The sequence below is a fragment of the Pelodiscus sinensis genome, chromosome 2 (genome assembly GCF_052426305.1).
Source record: "Pelodiscus sinensis isolate ZL-2025 chromosome 2, ASM5242630v1, whole genome shotgun sequence".
Classification (NCBI taxonomy): Eukaryota; Metazoa; Chordata; order Testudines; family Trionychidae; genus Pelodiscus; species Pelodiscus sinensis.
This window is the reverse complement of record NC_143053.1, coordinates 85,225,803-85,251,182: the sequence shown is the minus strand read 5'-3', so window position 1 is coordinate 85,251,182 and position 25,380 is coordinate 85,225,803. Positions and strand designations below refer to the sequence as shown.

At 43.0% G+C, this 25,380-nt stretch overlaps 1 protein-coding gene across 2 annotated transcripts in view; it reads right to left on the bottom strand.

The window, feature by feature from the left end:
• ARHGAP28 (Rho GTPase activating protein 28) overlaps positions 1 to 24,845 on the bottom strand; it is a 111,772-nt gene extending 86,927 nt beyond the window's left edge. The window contains exons 1-2 of one of the 2 annotated variants that reach the window (XM_089776302.1): positions 24,425 to 24,845; positions 5,739 to 6,042 (exon numbers count right to left, since the gene is read on the bottom strand). In XM_089776302.1, the coding sequence (XP_089632428.1) occupies positions 5,739 to 5,899 (161 nt within the window). In that variant the 5' untranslated portion in view covers positions 5,900 to 6,042; positions 24,425 to 24,845. The remainder of the gene's footprint in view (positions 1 to 5,738; positions 6,043 to 24,424) is intronic. The other variant, XM_089776303.1, reaches the window with a different exon arrangement.
• Between the last annotated feature and the right edge of the window lie 535 nt (positions 24,846 to 25,380).

The window sequence follows — 25,380 nt, the reverse complement described above, 5'->3', positions numbered from 1 at the left end:
TATACCATCACCCAAATGTATAAAATAACAATTACAAAATAACCTTTCAATATAGTATTCCATTTGTACATTCATGTTTAAATTAACCCATAGCAAATATCCTTTTACAAGACAATTTTCTTAGCTCCTACTTTTATATTTGTTCACGGATTGCGAGGTCCTCATTTTCAATTTGTACAAGACAAACATTCAAGAACATATCATTAGCATGGCATAGTTCTCCACCAGATCAGTACAAAACCCAGATGCATTGGTCACCATCTCATCTTAGGCACACAGCAATTATATTTTCATTAATGTAACTTATTGCCTCTGATTAGAAGTATTTGTACAATCAATATCTCTATGAGCTGCAGCAGCAATTTGAAGGAAAGACACTTTATTTTTTCGCCCTCTTAAAGTCCCAAGTAAAGAGTTTAATATTAATAACAGAAAAAGAGGCATTAATGAAGAAATCAGGGAGTGAGAGACAAAAGGAGCTATTATAGGTAACGAACAAAATATTAAACACATAACTTGATGAGACCAATACTCACATACTTCCTTAAAAACTTAGCCACCTCTTTCCAGCAGCCTGCCAAGGGTCAGATGTGTATGAAGCAGATATTTCTAATTTTGAAACACCAAATCTTTTGTTACCTCTCCACACGTCTAATCTGAACTTGGTAAGTCACCAAAAAAGCAAACCTATATGCGGTGACATAATAACAAAATGACATCAAGATCTGCTTCTGAACAATGATTCCCTTGAGGATGGCAATGCAGATTTCTCATTGTTATTTTTTGTTCGCTGTGGGTTTATGGCTGGTTGGAGCTGCATTTCATTGTATTTGATTTCAACTTATCAAGCATACAAATGAGCAGGAATGCAGACACTCAACACCGTGAGAGACACATAAGGAAGTTTTTTAAACAAAATGCCTTTATTAGCCAGTGATCCTAGTGATGCAATCAGAATAGGAAGGAAAGTGTGTGTTTCCTCAATGTTTTATTTGGATTTTTGAGTCCCGTGCTAACTTGTGATAACATTTCCATACACACACATTATATTGAAGCTAAGAGAAAAAAAATCCCATGGAAATCTGCTTTTTCTTTCTTGACCCTAATTGAAGAGTCCCAATGAATTTAATAGAGAATGGTAAATTTTCTATAGAATTTTTAAACCAATCTATAGAATTATACAGAAAAGACAGAATTCTCTATTAATTCAGGTAAAAGCTTTGAGTGAATTCAATACAAACATATTTATTTTTTTATAGATAATGTGATGAATAAAATAAAGAATTAAATGGATATTATAATACATATCTAGGATAATGAGATATTAGCAGCACTGTTAAGAGAAAAAAAGTTAGGCCTTTAGGATTCAGGCCATAGAGCCCTGCAAATGTGATACCCACTTTATACCTATCGTCGTATCAACCATTTTTGCAGCTTCAGCATCGGATGAAGATACAAATGTTATATTGACGTAGGGTTCTACCAATCCAAAAGCCAGTGAAATCAGTGGGAGTTTTTCGATTGATTTTAATAATTTTTAGATCTGCCTTAAATGTTAATTGATGGGAATTAGATTTGTAATCCAAAAATTAAACTATATAATCTAATTAGTTCAACAATGAAAACATAAAACAAAATCATGTCTCTCTCACAAACAAGACCCTTATGATATGCTGATCACATATTATGATTCTGAATAGAATTTTCTGGGTTTTGTTAACTGAAATATTTATTTTGTGTTTTGGCATTAGATGTTGTAGTTTTAATGTGGGGGTAGCTCATCAGGAATATTGCTTTAAACAATGAGGGCTGCTTTGTTTACACCTTCTAAAGGAAAATTCATTATAGCAATCTTGTATGCCTATAAAATTCTTGCCTTCAAGTGGAAACTTAGAGTTAACAATTTTCATCCCTCATATCTACTTAGCTATTATAAGACTATTAGGGGGCTGTGCCTGCTACTCACTACGCTTGCCAACCCCCTCTTTCTGGCAGCTTTCGTGACTAGTGAGTGTGAGAGTGGGATGACGTCCAGAGAGCATGAGAGCATGATGATGTCATTTTGTTGCCTGTCAGGAAAAACCTTTTTATATATAGAGAGAGATGATAGTTCTCTTCAGTGTTTATAAAAGGCTATGTCTTATGTATTGCTTACTCTTGAAGCCTATTCTGTTGCTTCTGCAATAGCTCTAGAGTATATTTGAATCCATTTTTACTGTAGTACAGCACATTATTCTTGTTTTATATGTTGCCATATGTTTTGGATATTCATATTCAGAGATTTCAAATAAGTTGGGGATCATAGCAAAACAGAGAAATAAATGCAACACCTATCATTTTCCCAAAGGAGAGTAAGTATGTTAATGAGACAATGTTATGTTTGTGTGAGCATTGCTTAAGTAATATTAGGCTGTTGTGAGGATGCACAATGTAAACCAATAATTTTCAGAAACCAGAGCAGATAAATACAGACTATGCAGGATGCTCAAACTCGTTACAAAGTCTTCATTCCAGGAAATCTGACAATCTAGTCAAGTATATGGAAATGGCTAAATCACAAACCAATTTCCCACAAAGTAATTCAGTTTTTGCAACTGAAAATTCACATGACAAATAGCAGCAGAAGCACAAAAACACCTCATCTATGAAGACCTCAGAGAAAGCATTCCCTACATCTCTTCTTGCTGTTATCGGTGCCTGGTGTAAATTGCTTCAATTAATGTAAAGTTCTACAAACTTAATTATTTATAATAGCTTTCAAGCACATTTAGCAAGACTTGTTATTACTACATACAGTAAAGCTCTATCATGGCCTTGGATAAACTGTAAATTCTACCCATTGATGGGAACTCATAGGGGTAGACTCAATGGTGGTAAATGAATCTAGCTCTCCCCTTTGTTGATACAACTAGGAATGTATTTTGTCAGCCTTTGTGGCTTTAACTACAGCTGGCTGAGTTGGAGGCAGGCTTAAAAATTCAATCTGGTCTTAGTAACACTACCGCCTCCATAGAATTACAGTCATACTTTCAGTGGGCATGCCTTGTAACTGCTGAGTGATGATTTTCCATCTGTACATACAATAGTCAATATCTTTTTTTGTTTGTCTTTTGTTTGCATAGTTGCAGCACAGTATGAACGCTGTTAAATCACGTGGGAATCAAAGAGTTAAATGATCAGACAAAAATAAAGTTTATGGGCCCTCATTTTGGGATTCAATAGAGTTACCTAAGGGCTGACTTTGGCTTAGAATTTTATCTGAATATCATGGTGATCCTCCACTGATGATATTTAATTGGAAAAGAGATTTTATTAGATGTGATGGAGGTGATCCCATCTGACGTACACATACATTCTGAGCCTATTTAAAAATCATAGACATTTTAGGAACTATTTCTTAGGAAAATCAAAATTCTACTATTGAGTTAGGAAAATGCAAAAGCAATCTAACCAAAAGATTATCTAAATAGGTATACTTGTAGCCAACAGTCCTGATTCTGACCTCACATAGCGTTAATCCAGAAATTCTTCACTGGAATTTTACACTAATTCAGACTCTGGTCATTAGTTAATATCAAGCCTCTGAATATATAAGACTCTCCAAAAAGACAGAGGAAGATCAATCTCTGGGCATGTGTACACAGCACGCTTATTTCAGAATAAGCTATTTTGGAGGAAATACTCCGAAATAGCTTATTTCAAAATAAAGTGTCCACACAGCAAATGCCCATCAAAATAGCACTGAGCTATTTTGAAATAGAGCGTCCACACTCACTGGACACTGAATCACATTTAAAGCCACCTGAAAGCACTTCAGGCAGGGCATCAGGACAGCAGTCACTTCCCATAGCGGCTGCCTGAGGCTAAGGCTCATGCTTAAAGGGACCCCTTTGTACAGCCGTGTCACAGGTTCCTCTCCTTTGCTTACCTCTTTGAGGGACAGCAAAGCCTTTTCTCTGCTTTCTGTGGTTGTCCTTGTGGACACCTCAGCATTCTAACCATGGAGCTGGACCTGCCTCCAAGCAATCAATGGTTCTTTTATGACTTGGTGCACCTCCTGCTGCAGTTTCTGCAGGCTTCCTTCCAGGCCCTGCGGGAACAGGATCCCCAGCTCAATGTTGAGCAGCTCCTCAACTCTCTCTGGGCGCTGCCCATGAAGCTCAACCCCACTTGCCCTCCCCGGCACATTGTACATCGCTGCTTCTAGCGACCGGGCACCAGCTCCAAGTGGTGGGATCAGATCAACCTGGAGCGCTGGGATGACCAGTAGTGGCCTCAGAATTTCTGTATGCAGAAGGACACCTTCATGGAGCTGCATGAGTGATTCGCCCCTGCCCTCTGGCAATGGGACACCTATATGAGATCTGCAATTCCCCCTCCAGAAGTGGGTTGCCATTGCCAGCTGGAAGCTCACAACACTGGGCAGCTACCAATCTGTTGGGAATCAGTTCAGCATGGGGAGATCGACCTTTGGGGGCATGGTCATGCAGGTCTGCTGCTCTAATGCTAGTGTCCCAGAAGGGTGGTGAACTGAACTGCTGGAATTGGATTCCCTAAGCAAGGGTGCTGGTGGTGGTGGAGACCCCCTCCCCGGGAGGTTTTTCAGTCCCATCTTCACAAAGCCCTGACGGGGGATGGGGCAAGTTGGTGTTGTTACTGGTGTGTGTTTTGGGGAGGAGAGGGGGCTTTGAGTACCTCCCGAGGGCTCTGGCAACCCTGTGATTCTCTGTTTGTTTGTCTCCTTCTACTGGTAGTGAGGGCCATTAACACTGTGCTGCTACACAGGGTCATCAACCTGGGCGATGTGGACCCCATCGTCGCCGGTTTTGCCACCACTGCAGGGGGAGGGGCTACTGATGGCACCCATATCCCCTTCAGGGCCCCTGGTCACTGGGCAGCCAAATACATCAACTGGAACGGTCACTCTTCGATGGTCCCGCAGGCCCTTGTCAACCACCACGGCCAGATCACAAACACCTACGTCGGGTGGTTGGGGAAGGCGTTCAACACACGTGTCTTTTGAAACTCCAGTCTCTTCCAGAAGCTGCATACTGGCACCTTTTTTCCTGACAACACTATCACGGTTGGGGATGTGGACATGCCGATCTGTATTGTAGGGGATGCAGTCTACCCTCTCCTCCCCTCGCTAATGAAGCTCTACACCAGGCACCTGGACCAAAGAGAGGGATGCTTCAATTCCAGGCTCAACAGAGCCCGTATTGTTGTTGAGGAAACCTTTGGACATCAGAAGGGGAGGCTCCGTTGCCTCCTCACCCAGCTGGACCTTGGCAAGCAGAACGTTCCCTAAGTGGTGGCGACCTGTTGTGTCCTTCATAATATTTGTGAAAGCAAGGGGGAGATGTTCCTGCCAGGGTTGGGGGCAGAGACTTTTGAGCAGTTCTGCATAGTTGTGTGTATCCGTGAGGCCCTGAGGGAGAGTTTCACAGAAGGATCCCCGTGACACCCTTCCCTGGGCCTCCCCAGGAGGGGCCTATGCGTTGCCCCTCTTTGCCTTTCCTCAAACTTCCTTCTTTTCTCCCCTCCCCTGCAGAGACAATAAACTACACTTTTTGTTTTGGAACAAAAAATTATTTTTTTTATTGGGATAAATGTAACTGGGGAGAGACTGGGGAAAAAACCTGGGGCAGGGGGAGGAGGAGGGCTGGGACTGGGAGTGGCACCTGCCTTAGGTGGTCCCACTGCCTTGGCAGCCAAGGGGGCGGGATGAGGAGGTGTACCTGGAGGGGTGGGAGCTAGCACAGGAGCAGCAGCAGGAATGGCCACCAGGCAGTCGATGACCATGTTGAAGGCTACGCCGATGGTTCAGCCCTGCGGCAGCAGCTCCCTCCAGGTGTTGCAGCGCAGCTGGAGGTCCTCCTTGAGTCTCCGTTTCTACCATTCCATGGAGTGCTGCAGGGCTAGCGGAGGGGATGATATGTTCCCTGTGGAGGTTCTCATGGGCTCTACTGCACTGACAGGTCACGCAGAGTCGGGAGGATGGTATGGGAGATGTTGGCCACTTCCCTCTTGCAGCTGGTCTACCTAAGTAGAACAAAGAGTAGGGAAGTCAACCTGGGAGACACTGTGTCTAAAGCCAGCCCTCATCTCTGAACTGAGACCAAAAGGCCATGGGTCAGTTGAAGGTGATGTGCTTCGAGCAAGGTCACCCAAAGCCTAGCTAGTGGACCCTTTCCTACTGGGGCACAGATGTCCAAGGGGGGAGTCTCAAAACACCCACATTCCAGAGATAAGCAGGCATTATATTAGAAGGTGCCGGCCAGACTGGGAGCCTGTGTGTGTGTGGGGGGGGGGGGAGGGGGGGACGGCAATGGGGTGCCTGGGAGAGAGAGTGTGGGCTTGCTCATGTGCCATGTGTGGCACTCCTGAGTGTGTGTGTTTGTCCCCATCCTCCTTCTAGTGGTGTCCCGGTGTCAGGAGTAAGGCAGGCCTCTCTGGACATGCTGTGAGCCTAGACTGGTGCTCCATGTGCTCCCATGTGCACAGGCTGCTGTACAACCCCCCCCAGGTCAAGAAGGCCAAGTAAGGAGCTCGCAGCAGCCCCTCACTGCCTGCCGCCTCCACCTGCGTGTGTCTAAGGAAAGTAATGGCACTCACCTGATGGGCCTTCCCCTGCTTGGGATGATGCCTGGGAGACATCCTGGGTGGGGGGTACCAGCTCCAGGGTTAGCATGACCTCCTGGCTGGTGGGCATGGATAGGGTGCTAGCCTAGTCCGGCTCCTCCTTCTGTTCCTCCTCATCATCACTTGTGCCTCTCAGGAGGGTGACGATGAGCGTCTCCAGCCCTGAGTCCACAACATGGGGGGTGGGAGGGAAGAGACTGCCCCACCCCCAGGATGCTGTGTAGCTGGGTGAAGTATGGGCAGGCCTGAAGTGCCGCCCTGGTGCAGGAGCTGTACTCCCAGCCTTGGCACAAGCCTGCTTTAGCTCCTTCACCTTTTTGTACACCTGTTCCTGGGTGCGCATGTGGTCCTTGATGTTTGGCCATAGACATCTGCATTCCTGCACCTGGTGCATCTGGTGCAGAGATCCTGGAGGTTTGCCTCCTTGCCCAAGACCTCAATGAGGTCCAGGATCTCTGCACCAGACCAGGAAGACGCACACCTCTTCTGACCCCGGGCAGGGTCCAGGGAGCTGGCTGTTGGCTCACTAGGAGAAGAGGAGGGTGAGGTGGGAGTAATAGAGCTGCTCATGGTGGTAGAAAATGCTGGTCTGCAGCTTCCGTGTGGCCTAGGGCTGTTAGGACATGCTGTGTTCCACACATTGTTTCCTCTGAGGCTGCAGCTTTAAGGGCTGCAGGGGAAGGGAGACTGAAGAGTTTTGATGAGTGTGGCCAGAGTGGCCAGCAGGGCACCTGTGGAAAGGGCTGAAGGCCTCTTATTTTGAAATATACCTGCCCTATTCCAAAATAGCTATTTCAGAATAGGAGTTATTCCTTGCACAATGAGGGTTACAGAATCCAGAATAAGATGCCTGTTATTTCGATATTATTTTGAAATAACAGACTTGCTGTGTAGACGCTCCCACAGTTATTTTGGAATAACGTCCATTATTCCGGAATAATGCTGCTGTGTAGAACTGCCATCTGTAAGGGTATGTCTACACTACAAAGTTAATTCGAACTAACAGACGTTAGTTCGAATTAACTTTGATTGGCGCTACACATACAAACCGCTAGTTCGAACTTAATTCAAACTAGCGGTGCACTTAGTTCGAGCTAGGTAAACCTCATTCTACGAGGACTAAGCCTAGTTCGAACTTACTAGTTCGAATTAAGGGCTGTGTAGCCACTTAATTCGAACTAGTGGAAGGCTATCTCTCCCCAGCTTTCCCTGGTAGCCACTCTGGGCACCATCAGGGAAACTTGTCTGCCCCCCTCCCGGCCCCGGAGACTTTAAAGGGGCACGGTCTGGCTACGGTGCCCATGCCAGGTGCAAGCCTGCCAGCACCCAGCCAGCAGACCCTGCACCTGGCACGGCACGAGCCAGCCACCCGCTGCCACCCAGCCCTCCCCCTCTTCCCGGGACCAGGCTGGCGGCTCCCAGGAGCCTGCCCGGGGCTGCAAGAGGCAGGTGCCTGCCTGGTCTAGTGCGGAGATCGTGGACCTCATCCAGGTTTGGGGGGAAGCCTCCAACGTCCACGACCTCTGCAGTAGGAACAGGAAAGTGGCTGTCTAGGGCAGGATAGCTGCCAGCCTGGCCACCCAGGAGCAGGTTTGCATGAAAATCAAGGTGGTCCACTGAGACCCCCGACCCTGAGCCCTGAGCTTAGAACATAAAAACATAAGAACGGCCATATTGGGTCAGACCAAAAGTCCATCTAGCCCAGTAGCCCATCTGCCGACAGCAGCCCACACTAGGTACCCTGGAGGGGATGGACTGAAGACAATGACCAAGCCATTTGTCTCGTGCCATCCATCTCCAGCCTTCCACAAACAGAGGCCAGGGACACCATTTCTAACCCCTGGCTAATAGCACTCCATGGACCCAACCTCCATGAATTTATCTAACTTCTCTTTAAACTCTGTTATAGTTCTAGCCTTCACAGCTTCCTCTGGCAAGGAGTTCCACAGGTTGACTATTTGCTTTGTGAAGAAGAACTTTCTGTTATTAGTTTGAAGCCTGCTCCCCATTCGTTTCATTTGGTATCCTCTAGTCCTTCTATTATGGGAACTAATGAAGAACTTTTCTTTATGTACCCTTTCCACACCACTCATGCTTTTATAGACCTCTATCATATTCCCTCTCAATCTCCTCTTTTCTAAGCTGAAAAATCCCAGTCTCTTTAGCCTCTCTTCATATGGGACCTGTTCCCAACCCCTGATCATTTTAGTTGCCCTCCCCTCTCCCACCCTCTCTCTTCCCCTCTCCCATCTCCTTTTCCCAGTCTCCCCAGTTTCGTTCAATAAAGAGAGTTTCTATTTTTGAACACACGTGTCCTTTATTTTGTACATCAGGAAGGGGGGCTAGGAAGGGGTAAGTGGAAGGAGGTGAGGGAGGAATGGGGTATGAGCCCCCGATGGGGAGGACTGGGGTGGCTTTGTGGCTCCTCGGGGTGGAAGCTCTCCTGCAGTCCCCCGATTAACCCCCCCCCGGATGGCAGCCTGCGGCAAGTGCAGCCAGGCTGATGGCCGAGTGCTGTGATGTGCCGAGTGTGGGCATTGAGGGCACTCTAAGCCAGGACTGCTTTGCTGCCCCTCATCGAGTTAGACAAGTGAGCGGGGAACCCCTGAGAACTGTCTGTCTGGGGTGGGGGTCAGGTCTCTTTAAGCACAGCCCTCGGCTAGCCTGAGGCAGCAGCTCCATGCTCTAAGTCCTCCTCTGATGCCCTGCCGGCACTGCTTCCGGCCATCCTTAACTTCGGTTCAGGGTCCACTCAATGTGGACATGCTAGTTCGAATTAGCAAAATGCTAATTCGAACTAGTTTTTCGGTCTAGATGCACTAGTTCGAATTAGCTTAGTTCAAATTAACTAATTCGAATTAAGTTAGTTCGAATTAGTGCTGTAGTGTAGACATACCCCAACATCCTATTTAAAGGTAATTACAGTGAAAGCTTTATCAGAAAGCCCGCAACCGCTGGCTGGATGGGGTGAATCAGGTGTGTGTGCTGAGGACGGGGCAGTATTGTGGCTGGGGGCAACACAATTTTTTGATCAACAGAGTGCTGTATAACAAAGCTTCCACTGTATATAAAGGACTGTATTTCCAGTTAGTCTCCACATTTTTGCTAACAAATTTGGCAAATGCAGTCAGTCGTCAACACTTTAGCCACTTTTGTGCATTCAACTCAGGTAATTAGCTCTTTAATTACCCTATTTGTGTTGCTAAATGAGAATGTTCTGTGTAGGTTAAATTTTCAAGTTTGTGTTAGAAGTTAGTTAATGATTTACCATATGAGTTATCAAAAATGTAAGACAAATATTATTTGGGCCTTTTTTGAATACATAAATAAGTTCTTTTGTTTGCTTGTCTCTTTCCCTCTCCTTTCACAATGAAAAAAAATGCCACACAAAAGAATATGTAAGACTATCTGGGAGTTTTATCAAAGTTTGGTATTTCTTCATATATAATTTCATTTGCATGTAATGGTATCACTGAAAATTAATAAAATATTACAAACAATGAAGAAACTATACTTAGAGACTCTACCTTGAGCAAATTGGCTACATGCTCAAATATGCTTCATGCAAATTCCAAATAGCAAGTAATCAACTATTTCATTATAATATTAGAATTCTCACAAACTCTTTATTAATGTATAGTCCCATTCTCATTTCCAAACATTCTTAAGATTATGTTGTGTGCTTTAGATTGGTTTTAAAAGTCCCTACATATATTTTATCTGGATTCAATTTAAAATCTGTATCCCTGAAGTCTGGATCTAACTTTCTAGTTAATGATTACTGCAATCCACAAAGCCGCTGCCCAAGCTATTGCAGATTTATATAACTGAATACCTACAAATATGTGCATGCACACTGAAAATTACACTCCGGGCTTGTACTGTAGATGCAGCCATAGGCTCTATCCAGCTAGCAAAGAAATTTTTCTTTAGCTCAAGTGATGAGAGCCTCTGCTTTTTAGAACAGGGAGGTTTGAGTCATCCCACTGAGTGTTTATGTTGTGCAACCTAGTGATGACAAACATGGAATCCCCGGTGGCCACAAGCTTTTATGCTATTATTAAACTACTTGGTAGGAGATTGTATTTTTACTGCTTTGTTTGACTTTTTGAGGGGCCTGTTCTCTGTGTTTCAAAAATTAGCTAGGAATATAGGAACCACCATACTGAATTAGATGTATGGTCCTCTAGCCCAATATCATGTCTTGGAGAATAGCATGGGAAAGAGGAAAGAAACCTTGCATTAGGCATCCATTTGGATAATCAGCCCTGCAAATTAGTTCTGCTCATAATTCCTAATAATAGAGATTGGTGTAAACTCTAATTCAAGAGCTTTAATATATGTTCTAGAATTTTTGTTCATGCTAGCTGTTCTAATGCTGGACATTCTTGTTATTCAGAAGAATTTCCAAATCTATTTTTAAATCTCATGAGGTTTTTGGCCCCCAGTGGCATCCTGTGGTAATAAACTCACTTTCACATTCTTGATTACTGTGATCTGAGCTGTGTTTCATCAAAGAAAACTTTTCCCTAATGGATTCCATATCCTATGATTTTTGTAACCGTGTAATTTTAAAATGAGGTCCCTGGCAAGCAATGCTTGAAGTTAACTCTGTCACATTCTGTGAAGGGAGATAATACAAATCAAATCAGCTTGTTTAATTCTATAGTGTGCACAAGGACATCTGAAGTCAATTATGTCATACTCTGTTTTGCAATGAGTCAACATAGTTTTAGCAGTCAGCTGCAGAGTCAACCCTGTAATTTTTTAACTTATGATTAAAATTAAAGAGTTTTTTTATTTGTGGTTGCAAGACAGAGTCTGGATGCCTTCTATTACTGAAGGAAAGCTATACAGAAATGTATATACTATTTGATTTTCCTAAAACTGCAACACTTCATCCATGTCAGCAGATGGTTTAAAGAAAGTTCCAAATGTGCTTCAAGAATCTTCAAGTTAACAATAATTTTGTGAACAGTTGTGATCTTTGTCATGTATTCTGTGAATAGTGCAGAACCTATGTTAATTTAATACATGTGTGTGATCGAGCACACACATTCCATTTTACCTTCCACCCTACCATCTGTTAAGTATTAGATCAAACAGTGGAACTGAGCATTTCAAGTTGAGTTAGAACTTCAACCCTACTGAACTCACTCTGCCATTAATTTTTAAGCTAACACATGTTAAAATGCAATTTTACTCTCTGAAGAAAGATCCTGCTTTTGTCATGAGACAGAGAGGGTTCTAGTTCTCTCTCTTTGCTTCTCAACCTTAAAATCATTCCAAGCAGAAGAGGAGCATCATTTAATTTCACATTATAGTTCTTTATATTTACTCTAAGGTGCTCTAAAAATCCATACAAATAAAGGACGCGAGTCTTTGTGCAACTACTATTTCTAGTCACTGCAGATTTACTCTGTACCAGTGATGCTTGTCCAGTCTATCTCTCTCTCTGTTTCTCAGTTTTTAATCCCTCCCTGCCCTTAAGGCTTCTTCCATCATGACCATCATCTGTCCAGGAAAGGGAACAGGATGAAATTTCCTTCAGATCTCTTAATTGGTCAGAGGGGCTGATGTTGACTGACACAAGGCACTCTATCTCTTCCCCCAGGGTTTGAGCACACTACCCTTGTGGCCTAGGTAATAGCATTGTTATTGATGCCTGGTAAATGCATAAAGAAGCAGGTCAGGAAAACAGCACTCAGTGGGTCAAATTCAGATCTAGTGTGAGTTCTTTCCTCTTCAAAATTCATGTACTGACAAGCCAGTATTTTTTTTATTAGCTTCACTAAAATGTGAACAGTCAGACTTTATGCCTTATGGACCCAGCTAAAGCTATGTAGTCAACTATACGAATGGCCCAATGTTTTAGGTTGGGCATACAGTTGTTAAGTTTGACCTGTAAATGACAACCATTCCAAGTGGATTAATGGATTCTTTTTCCTCCTGCATGTAACAAAACTCTCCAGCACACCCCACCTTCCATAGCCTTCAGTAAATATAGCACTGGTCCAGTATCAACAAAAGGATTTGTGCTTGTTATGTTTGTAAAAATCAGTCATGTGCTAAAACGGATTTTCTACAGTAAGAGATTTTACAGCGAATTTATAAAGGCTCAGATAAAAGCTGTGTGAAAATGCTCATAGGCTCTTAGCTACAGCAATACATTTCCCCCTCACTCTTTCTTTTATTAACATTGATTAAATTCCCATCCCCTGCACTGACTTAATTAACAGATATTAAAATCCTACAACCACAAAGTTTTTGAGTGTCATACGTCACACAAACATGCAAATGCCCTTCCAAGCAGATACCTCCACAAACCTCACCCACTGTCACAACACCTTCTTCCCTCTGGGTATGTCTACACTACAGCACTAATTCGAACTAACTTAATTCGAATTAGTTAATTCGAACTAAGCTAATTCGAACTAGTGCATCTAGACCGAAAAACTAGTTTGAATTAGCATTTTGCTAATTCGAACTAGCATGTCCACATTGAGTGGACCCTGAACCGAAGTTAAGGCTGGCCGGAAGCAGTGCCGGCAGGGCATCAGGTTAGGACTTAGAGTGTGGAGCTGCTATCTCAGGCTAGCCGAGGGCTGTGCTTAAAGGGACCCGACCCCCACCCTGGACAGACAGTTCTCAGGGTTCCCCGCTCGCTTGTCTACCTCGATGAGGGACAGCAAAGCAGTCCTGACTTGGAGTGCCCTGAGTGCCCACACTCGGCACATCACAGCACTCAGCCACCAGCCTGGCTGCACTTGCCCCAGGCTGCAATCAGGGGGGGGTCAATCGGGGGCTGTCAGGATCCAGGAGGCCCTGCAGGAGAGCTTCCACCCAGAGGAGCCCGCAGAGCCACCCCAATCCTCCCCATCGGGGGCTTGTGCCCCATTCCTCCCTCACCTCCTTCCATTTACCCTTCCCAAGCCCCCCTTCCTGATGTAAAAAATAAAGGACACGTGTGTTCAAAAATAGAAACTTTCTTTATTTAACAAAACTGGGGAGGTGAGGAGGAGATTTACCTCTGGGAAAACTGGGAAAAGGAGGTGGGAGAGGGGAAGAAAGAGGGTAGGAGAGGGGAGGGGGAAACCTGGGAGGAGGGAGCTGGAAGGGGAAAGCCAGGGGAAGAAGGAGGAGGGGAAGTATAAAACTATGATACGCCATATCTTCAGTACAGTGTATAGACGTGCTCTCCTCACCTCAAAAAAGATGTTTTGGCCTTGGAAAGGGCTCAGAAAAGGGCAACTAAAATGATTAGGGGTTTGGAACAGGTCCCATATAAAGAGAGGCTAAAGAGACTGGGACTTTTCAGCTTAGAAAAGAGGAGACTGAGGGGGGATATGATAGAGGTCTATAAAATCATGAGTAGTGTGGAGAGGTGCATAAAGAAAAGTTCTTCATTAGTTCCCATAATAGAAGGACTAGAAGACACCAAATGAAATGAATGGGTAGCAGGCTTCAAACTAATAACAGAAAGTTCTTCTTCACAAAGCAAATAGTCAACCTGTGGAACTCCTTGCCACGGGAGGCTGTGAAGGCTAGAACTATAACAGAGTTTAAAGAGAAGTTAGATAAATTCATGGAGGTTGGGTCCATGGAGTGCTATTAGCCAGGGGCTAGGAATGGTGTCTCTGGCCTCTGTTTGTGGAAGGCTGGAGATGGATGGCACGAGACAAATGGCTTTATCATTGTCTTTGGTCCATCACCTCCGGGGTAGCTGGTGTTGGCTGCTGTCGGCAGACAGGTTACTGGGCTAGACGGACATTTGGTCTGACCCAGTACAGCCGTTCTTACGTTCTTATGTTCTAAGCTCAGGGCTCAGGGTCGGGGGTCTCACTGGACCAACTTGATTTTCATGCAAACCTGCTCCTGGGTTTGTATGTGGCCTTTGGTGGCCAGGCTGGCAGCTATCCTGCCCTAGACGGCAACTTTCCTGTGCCTAGTATGGAGATTGTGGACGTTGGAGGCCTCCTCCACAAACCTGGATGAAGTCTATAATCTCCGCACTAGACCAGGTGGGCGCCTGTCTCTTGCAGCCCCAGGTAGCAGCCTGGTCCTGGGAAGAGGCGGAGGGTTGGGTGGCAGTGAGTGGCTGGTTCGTGCCGTGCCAGGTGCAGGGTCTGCTGGCTGGGTGCTGGCAGGCTTGCACCTGGCACGGGCACCGTAGCCAGACCATGGCCCTTTAAGGGCTCCGGGACTGGGAGAGGGGTAGAAGAGTTTCCCTGGTTTGGCCCAGAGTGGCCACCAAGGGAAGCTGGGAAGGGCTAGCCTCCCACTAGTTCGAATTAAGTGGTTACACAGCCCTTAATTCGAACTACTTAATTCGAACGAGGTGTTAGTCCTCGTAGAATGAGGTTTACCTAGTTCGAATTAAGCGCTCCGCTAGTTCGAATTAAGTTCAAACTAGCGGTTTGTATGTGTAGCGCCTATGAAAGTTAAGTTGAACTAACAGCTGTTAGTTTGAATTAACTTTGTAGTGTAGACATACTCTCAATGGCTAGAGAAAAAAGACAGGCTCCACAGACAAGAGAGGAAGTGAATTCCTGAGTTAAGGAGACCTTCTCAGAAGATGTGAATCTTTCCCTAATATTACTGACAAGGGAACTCGATGCTGTTTCTGACCACTACTGTAGCAGCAGTGGACTTGGAAAAGTTTTCAAATAATTTGGTATAAAATCACCTGGAAACTCACAGGCAACCCATGGAACTACAGTGTTAGTTGCAAATGGTACCTTTGTAACAAGCACAGCACTAGTGCAAATTCCTATTCAGACATATCTTCTCCTCCCTCATCAGTATTCCTGACAATTATTCTTGCCACCATCAATGGCTGCTCCCCATTTCCCAACTACCATCTTGTTCTTCTTTTGATGGTTCAAACTCTTGGTGTTTCTTCCCTAATGTGATTTGATGTTCTCAGGGGCTGTCTTGGCATCTGTCACAGGATTGGAACAGCTGCGCAGAAGAGTCACAAGGAAAAGCGGGAGGAAGTTAGAGTGATGGGCCAGCTGCTTCTGCAGTCTCTCTAAGACCTTGTAGAGTATCCAAACTGAAGTATAATGGCAGATAGCCCCAGTGCTAATCTAACTTCTGCCAGGTTCTTCCCAGTTGAGAAGTCTAGCCAATTGGAGCAGAAAACTACTAGGGAACAAGCAACTGCTGGTTCTGCAAGAAGTCAGAATCCAGGACATTTGTCAATTTATCTGACACTTGAAATAAAGTGTGGAAAACAAGTGCTACATTGAGGAATGTTGTTGCTATTATTCTGGATCGAGCTTCGTGTTTGCATAATTCAAATATTAATTAGATTCCGGTTCATATATTGAATCCATTCTCCCACTCTTCCTAGTAATACTTTATCAGGGTGTTTTCTAAAGGAAATAATATATTGTAATTTCATTCCTCCACAGTTTTCACAGTTTATAATATTCACACTCAATCATTCTGAGCTGTCATGCAAAAAATAATACAGCAATCTTCTTAATTTCTTACTATTTGTTATGCTGTCTCTTAGTTATGTCCAACTCAATAGAAAAGAGCCTACACAGGGCTCTCACATCTCAGCATTTTTGCAGACAACTCCAAGCATCATGTAATCAGAGATAAGTGACTTAGTTAAAAATGAATGGGGCAACTGTCCAAATGCTCAACCAAACAAAATGATCAAAGGGGCAGTGCCAGATGTTTTCTATCAGCTTTGCACATGAAGGTACTCGGGAGATCAGCAGGAGCACTACACTAAAAAGAAACCAGAGAAGCCAACTCTAGTTTCAACCATAACATGAAGAATTGACTGTAAATACCACATTCCTTAGTAAGAGTCCCAGAGGTCATTCCGTAGGTATTTCTAAAGCCTACAGGAGAAACGTGCCTTCTATTGTCTGGCTTATTTATAAGCCCAACATTTTAATAATAGTGCATAGGAACTTGCATATATATATATATGTTATAAGCAGCTTCCTAAAATGGGTGGTTATGTACCTATATGCATAACCTATATATATATATGGTGTAGACGGAGCTTGATCCTGCCTTGAGGGTGGGGGGCTGGACTCGATGACCTCTCGAGGTCCCTTCCAGTCCTATTATTCTATGATTCTATGAGATATATATATATATATATATATATATATTATATATTATATATTATATATATATATATATATATATATATATATATATATATATAACACCACCCATTTTAGGAAGCTGCTTATAAGTGAGTCAGTGGAAGATGTCAAAATCTTCTGTTTTTCTTTGCTAATTTTAACTTTAATGTGGCCCAGTTCTTACCCCTATTTCTTTTACCATTTTCAATGACTGCACTTTGCAATTTTGATGTTATAGGCTTGGAATTTTAATGCCTGTGAATGGTCCAGAGATGCTTCATAATTTGTTCTTGAAAAAGAGGCTGTCATGGTTTGTTTTTTCCCTATTTTTGTTTTCTGAGAAAGTTTATAGTACAATGATCTAAATATAAAAAATAGTTAAGATTGTTTACACTGCACTGCAGCAAAAGATGTTCTCGGCATCATATGTATGTAGGTGAGCAATAGGGCTGCACATCCAGCCAGCCACAGGGCTCCTACCCTCTGGACATGCAATGTGATGTTAATTGTTGAACATGCATTGCTTCATACACTTCTGTGGTGAAAATAACTAAAATGTTCTTCACCATCACCATCACGGCTTTTATCACAACCCTGGTGTAAATCCATTAGGTTCCTCTTTCAGTTTTACAGAATCCTCCATTCACTAGCTCACTAGCTACCACCAGCGCCACACACAACATTTAAGGATAGTTACGTGTCCCTCACCTAAATCACATCACATAGGAGTTTGGGGCAGATAAATGGTGGCGGGGAGAGGAAGGGGAGAGGTTAGAAGGGGAGAATGTGGCATGAGAATTTTGTGCCATGCAATGCCCAGTCCCCCAATTAAATGGCTTTGCAGAGGGCCCCAAATCTGTGAGAATTGTCCCTGCTGACCAAGAATTTTGGAAACTGCTGCCAAGTAACTTGAGACAACTGAGTAACTGAAGTCATTTTTCACGTTCTTTTTTGACTCTCTTGTTTAGTGTTGCCTATGAAACCCACACACTTGCTGGGTATGTGGTACTGGCTAGAGGCTCCAAGGCCACTTATAGAGAGAATAGTGAATCCATTCTACTGCCTTAGCTAATAATCATCTGGCTTTTAGCTCACACAGAAGAGGTTCATGCACTAAGCCTTAAAGGACCCAGGTTTAATTCTGTCCTCAGATAACCGGGCTCTGTGAGCATTACATCTGCCTGACAATGGGAGGAGATGTGCTGAACCTGCAGTCAATGATAATACTTCTTTCCCATGAAACAACTGAAAGATCTCAGAATTGACTTCCCGACTAATGTGCCAACTAATCAGATTGCTTAAAGCAGTGATTCGCAACGTGGTCTGCGAATCCACTCTGGGAATCCCACTAACAGTGTGCTCCCATTTGTTTATTTACCGGCTCTGCAGCCTCAGGGCTCCCATTGGCTCCAGTTTATCTTTTGCTGCTGCGGGAAGCAGTGGCCTGGCCCGTGCCACTTCCCACGGCTTCCCTTGGCTTCAAGTGGCAAACCGGAACCAATGGGAGCCATGAGGGTCTCTGGCTGAGGAGCTGGTAAAGAAACAAAGAGGAGCGGCCAGTTAGCAGGTTTCTCAGAGTGGATCCGTGGATCACTTTGAGAAACACTGGAACATCATTTCTCCTTCATACATTCATCAAGTCAGTAGTTATGTATTTGTGATCCAAAATGCTTATTAGTTATAGGGATGAATAGTAGTGAATAGTAGTGAATGTATAACTGCATGATTCCATCTCTAGAAACTATTTTAAATTAATTTCACAAGAATAAAACCACTTTGGTCTGATTCTGAGATCATATTCATTCACTGCAGTGGATTAACTCTGGATTTGCATGGGTGTGATTGCCAGTGGAATCAGGACCCCCACTGGTAGCCATGCTCGCCACGAGTGCAGAAGCCACAGGCTAGACATTGTACTTGAGTCTAAGTACAACAAGCCTAATCTTTAAACTAACCCAGTTATGATGGCTTTGAATCCAGCAGATCCATGGATGAGTGTGGGAGCCTCCTCTTTGCATTGCACACAGGCAGCTGTGCGTGCTCACAATCCCCGTGTTCCTTTGAGTCCAGCGACTGCTCCCTCCTAGCACCTTCCTGAGTACAGGCTATGACAAATGGGACACAGCGGGATGAGGTGGAAGCAGAGCTATAACCTTACTGCTCCTTCACCCTATCTAGCATAGGTAGCTGAGCACGATGAGAAAATCTTCCTGCCTCCCTCCTGGGAATGGTGCTGTGAAAGCCCTCCCTCTGCTAAGGTATGTCTAGACTGCATCCCTCTGTCGGCAGAGGGATGCAGATTAGGCAGGTCGACATTGCAAATGAGGCAGGGATTTAAATAACCCGTGTCTAACTTGCATAAAAATGGCCACCGCGTTTTGCTGACATCACTTTTCCGGCAAAAAGCGGCAGTCTAAAGGGGGATCTGTTGAGAAAGCAAGCCTTTTTCAACAGATCCTTATGCTTCCTGCAAGGAGGTTTACAGGATCTGTCGAAAAAGGCTTTCTTTCTCAACAGATTCCCGTCTAGACTGCTGCTTTTTGCTGACAAAGTGCTAAGTCGGCGAAACGCAGCAGCCATTTTCATGCAAATTAGGTGTGGGATATTTAAATTCTTGCCTCGTTTGCAATGTCGACCTGCCTAATCTGCATCTCTCTGCCGACAGAATGAAAACACTAGAATGAAAACACTGAGGCTACATCTTCACTGCAGGCTTTTTGTGCGTGCATTCTTGCACAAGTAAATTTACAGTTGGAACAGAGGGCTTCTTGCACAAGAGTTATTCCTTTCCCAGGAGGAATAAGCCCTCTTGCACAAGAATACAGAGTGGACAGGTAACAAGGGTTTCTTGCACAAGAAACCCCCATGGCTAAAATAGCCATCAGAGCTTTCTTGCGCAAGAGAGCGTCCACACTACCATGGACACTCTTGCGCAAAAGCACATCCCTTGTGCAAAAGCACATGGCAGTGTGGACACGCTCTTGTGCAAGACCTTTTGTGTAAGAACTTTTGCACAAGAGGGCTTATTCCTCGGGGGGAAAAGAACTCATGCGCAAAACAGTTCTTGCACAAAAAGCCTGCAGTGTAGACGTAGCCTGAAATTGGTATTTTCAGCTTTGGAAACTCTTTTCTAACAAGGCTTTCATGAAAGTTATTCTTTCAAATTCCAATTTCCCTCCTTAAGAGGTCATTTAGAGCACTCTATCAATATGCTTGAAAATCATCATCTGTTATACTCAGCGGCTACGTCTACACTGGCATGATTTTCCGGAAATGCTTTTAACGGAAAAGTTTTCCGTTAAAAGCATTTTTGGAAAAATTGCGTCTAGATTGGCAGGATGCTTTTCTGCAAAAGCACTTTTCGCGGAAAAGTGTCCGTGGCCAATCTAGACGCGGTTTTCCGCAAAAAAGCCCCGATCGCCATTTTCGTGATCGGGGCTTTTTTTGCGGAAAACAGTACTATGCTGTCTACACTGGCCCTTTTGCACAAAAGTATTTCGGAAAAAGACTTTTGCCCGAACGGGAGCAGCATAGTATTTCCGGAAAAGCACTGATGATTTTACATGAGATCGTCAGTGCTTTTCCGGAAATTCAAGCGGCCAGTCTAGACACAGCCAGCGTGTTCTTGGCTTTGTTGCTTCAAGAGAAAGATCAATTCTAAATAATTTCAGAAGCACAGTTCAATAAGAAAGAAGCATATATCCCTCAGTAGCTGTTGTTGCCACAAGCTTCTGGGCCATAGAAAATTCATGTGCACACTGCGGTGCTCCAAGGAAATGGGTCCATCAAAATTGTAAGTTCAAGTAAATATTGGCTAGATAGAAAAGTGAGAGTATTTGGAAGAGCATTTGGTGAGTAATCTTTCTCTATTATGCACACCAACTCCAATATTAATTAGACTAATTGCTAACAGAAGCAAAAAGCACACCAGTATTTCTGTCTTTATGAGTAATAGGTAAATGTAAATAAGCATGCTCTGAATAACCATGTGAAATGTAAGACATGAAAAAATTAAATATGTGAAAGTAAACATCCCACAGGGCAAGGGAAAAATTATTCTAATTTACAAATCCACATTGCCACTTACATTGCATTTTGATTGCAAGATAGAAAGGAAATTTGGGGCTTCATTCCCATGGATCTTGCAGTAGTAGCAACACAAGCAACGTTCCCTCTCAGCTGTGGGGCAGCACAACTTAACAGGTGATTAATCAGCCCTGCCCAGTCAGTCAGCTCCATGCAGGGAACCCTGTGAAGCTCTGCTGCCACCCACCTTAGAGGGAACACTGAACACAAGCTTGTTTCCTAAGCTGCATGCATTTCATGTGCGGAACTTCCACTGATATCAAAGAGAAGGTCTGCAGAGGAAATAAAATGAGCCAAGTAGGCAATTTCAATGAGAGGTATAGATAGTTGAGGAGAATTTTATTTAGTTTATAGGCCTATAGAGCCCATATTCTGACATTTTTTTCAGTTGACCTATGGGGAGTTCTGCACATAGAAAGAGATGGCATCAAAGATGTGATCATGCAGTCCTTACTGAAAGCCTGGAGGAGGTGGGCCAAGGGCAGGAGTGGCAATTTAGAGGAGTTGGTTGGGTACCTCCATATTCTCTCCCTTCAGGCCCATGGGTGACGCTGAGCAAGTGAACAGTGTATGAGGCTGCATTCACGTTCACTGCTTTGCTCTTTGTACTATGAAACTTGTGCTGGGGGACTGTGTTTGGGACAGGCCCTGAAAATGACCAACCCTGGGCAGCACAAGTAAGGTTGGGCAGCAGTGCATCTGTGCAGATACCTGTTTCCTCTGATGGATTGTGAAATCTGCATCGCTCTGAGTTTATAGTGGGTTCAAGGCTACTTCCCAAGAGGAGCAATTCATATCTCTCTGACAAGAACTAAAAAACTGAGGTACTGAGGACACAAGGGAGAATGGGACTTTCATAGGGAGAAGGACCATTTAAGACAATGGGACATTTTTGATGGGGAGGGACAGCAGGCCAAGATTTTCCAACAATCTCTACTGAGGCCTAATTTACAGCGATGCTGAGTAACAACAACTGTAAAGGCAAGTCAATGGGAGTAGTGGGACATAGAAACCCCTGAAAGGCTGTAAACATCTCTAATTGGCTGGCATTTGTTGTCAGCTGCTGTTTTTGAAGAAATAACTGAAAACCAATGTACTTAAAGGATCTTTAAAGTAATATATTTGGACCTTATTTTTCTCACATGGAAATTTCATACTGGTATAACTCCAGTCACTTCAAAGGAATTACTCCTGATTTACCCTCATGTAAAAAAGCACAGGAACAACTTCCTTATTTCTGTATCAAACCAATAATTTTGGGCATTTTTAGCAACTTGTTCTCTTTCTTTTGAAAGCCAGACATAAAGCTATAAAACTGTGCAATTATGCATTCCTTCACTCACTACTGGAGTCACTTGCGCTGATTTTCTGATAAAAACAACACATCATTTCTCCCAGACAAGCAAATTACTGGATATTTTCATTTCCACTTTTAAGGAAATGGAAATGAAACATCCCAATTCCCAAGATGCTAGGATTACTGCTTAAGTCAAAGGGCAGTCAAGACCGGATCTTTTTTTTTTCATTTACACCAGTGTAAATCTAGACTTACTTCATTCTATCCACCTGTATAAACCCAATGAAAGGAAGAGGGAACTCAGGGCCTAAATGCTTGCTTACTTTCTGTTATCAAATGTGAGATACATGGTGGCCTCTGACTGTCTGCAGATATAGTCTCTAAATACTTTTCCAGATTGCTATCATCAGGAACCAGAGAATTCTCATACTGGAGTGAGAGAAGTAAGACTGTGATTCAACAACCCCAGAAATAGCCTGTACCAGAGAAACCTCATGCGATAGGATAGTAACAGAGCTCTCCATGTGGAAGCTGAAATGAAATACAGAACTCTCAGAAACTGAAGCAGGGATTAAGCTAGAGACTAGTCTACCATTTGCTAAAATGTTCAGTGCATTTGCCTACATGCCTTCTGCATTCCACAGGGCTGCATGCTGAGTTAATAAAACCTTTCTTGGAAAATGCTTTGGAAACACGAACGGAGTCCTTGACTGGCCATATGGTAGAGTCTGGCTATTGCTACCAGACAGCTGCAGGAAGTGAAAAACAAGAAATGGGAGACTGCATCACCAGAGTCATATACAAAATCTTAGTTTATGACAGCAGCTTCCAAAATACTCAAAAACACCAAGATCTTCTTTCTTTTCAAGAACTTTAAGATTCATGCACATTACCAGCTGAGCTTTCAACAAGTTTTGAAACAACACAAGTATGTGAAATGATAACAGACAACCACTTTTTCATTGCTCAACTCACAGATAAACACTGAGATTCCAATTTACTTGCTCTTTTTAAAAACAAATCACCAGTAACTGAATGCCAAACCATCATTCTATGACTTGAATAACAGGAATCATTCTTACTATATCCAACACCAAAACAATACGGTAGGTTTCTTTTCTGAAAATGAAATTGTATATTTATTACTTCTGTGAGGCAGCATTTAAATGGAACAAAGAAGTTATCCTTCTCAGATAATCAGGAATAGTGAAAACAAAGAACAGAAAGATGCTTGAAATGTTCATCTTTTCATGTACATTTAAACTAAACGATAACTTTGAAACTAACTAGCATCCTGTAAAGTTCACTTAGCAGCACTCTCCTTAAGAGCACCTCAATAAAAATAAAAGTTGATCTGACTGTCAATGAGATGAATCTAAACTACATCCATTATTTCTTCATATTATTCAGTTAGACCATAAAAATAACTTTGCCTTTTCAATGCTAGCATTCCCTAAACTTTTGTTTGACCATACAGAGATTCATATTTTAATTTTTAGAAAATAGTGTAAATCTATACACTCCTCTATGTAGGAGAAAGGTCAAATTTGTCAGGTTAAATGCATTTATATTGAAATTGTCAAGACAGTATTGCTATGTCAGAACTATATACACACGTGGACAAGTGCACAGAATGTACCTAAACAAATTAATATGTATGAAATACCTGATTTATTGCAATACAATCTTTTAAAAGAAATACTCTCATTTAGATGACATCTTTCAAGAACTAGCCTTTGTGAGCCTGACTGCATGAGAATCAGCAACCACAACTTCCTAAAAAAAGCAAGTCTTGATCCTTGTCATTTTGGGGGGTGAATAGGGGGAAGGGACAGGGAGCATAGGAAGTATATTGTTTTAAACCAACACCAAATCCAAAAGTGGACTGAATTATCTGATGAATTATCTCACCTAGCACCAAGCCTTCTAATTGTTCATAGCTTGGTAATAAATGAACCGAGAAGAAACTAGATTTATGTATTGTTTAACAAGGGGCTATTTTGCTGCTAATCTTTGATAGCAAGCAAACCTTATCTCTCTCTCTCTCTTGTACAAAACTTAAAGTAAACTCTTGTGTTTTCTATTTCTAATCAAGAACACCAATCCTTTTCCCACAACAGGAAAGTAATCAGAGTACATAATAATAAAGTGATGATTAAATGGCAAAGTGATCTGAAAACATCAACACACTGCCTAACATACGGGCAGAAAATATGACTGCAAAGCAAAATCATCTCAGACCAAACTTACTGACACAGTACCCATTACAATCCTCATGCTTTACCTGCTGATTGGAGAGTGGTTGGAGGAAATCTCTGGCACAAAACTCTGTTCGATTATTGGTATCCTAGATGGAGTGTAAGAGTGGTAGGCTGTCAGAACCACGCTGCCCGAGTCCTTTATCTCCATTATCACAGGCACATGTCGTCTCTACTGTCTGGCAACAAAGACAACTGCCAGCATTTACTGACTTATTGGATCAAGTGACCCTGTCACAAAAGCAAATGCATGGCCTTACTCTATAATAGCCTCTTACTACTGTTTGCTGTCAAGAGAGCTGTGTAAATGAGATGGCTCTTTCTCCTGTCAGGAGCTGAATTAGCATATATTCAAAAACGCCGCCCACAAACACAACTCTGTGGGGGAAGTATCCATGTTTCTAGGAAACCAGAAACCCGATGTAATCCTACATAGCTCAGGGCTGCAGCTCTGGACGTGTTCTTCTTGTGTTATTTCTTTTTATGTTTCTTCTCAAGGGCAGACTTGTTAGGATTTCTCATAGGACAGTAAGGACCAAAATAAAATGAAATCATTCTTCTGTGAAGCAACATGGGAATGGAGCAGTGATTTAACAGAAAACATGTGCTCTGGAAAGGAGAAAGGGAATGTAATTTATAATGCCCACATGAAACATTCATAAACTAACTAGCCTGCACTGCTGTTTAAATAATCAAAGAAGAATAAGCCTGATTTCTGTAGATCAGGTAAATTCTACAAGCTGTCTGCAAAGAACTGGCTTTACTTTCCACTAAATACAGACTAGACTTTCGACAATCTTTAATACTTGCTAATTGGATAATTAAAAGGCAGGAGGAAAACAGTGAAGATTTTTCCACAGAATTTTACAGAAAATGGCTATTATTATGAGCCTATAATTCCACTGATTATGAAGTTTTTGTGAAATGGCAGTTTCTTATATTAAATACATGTATATATATTACATTTTTCATTTTTTCAAAA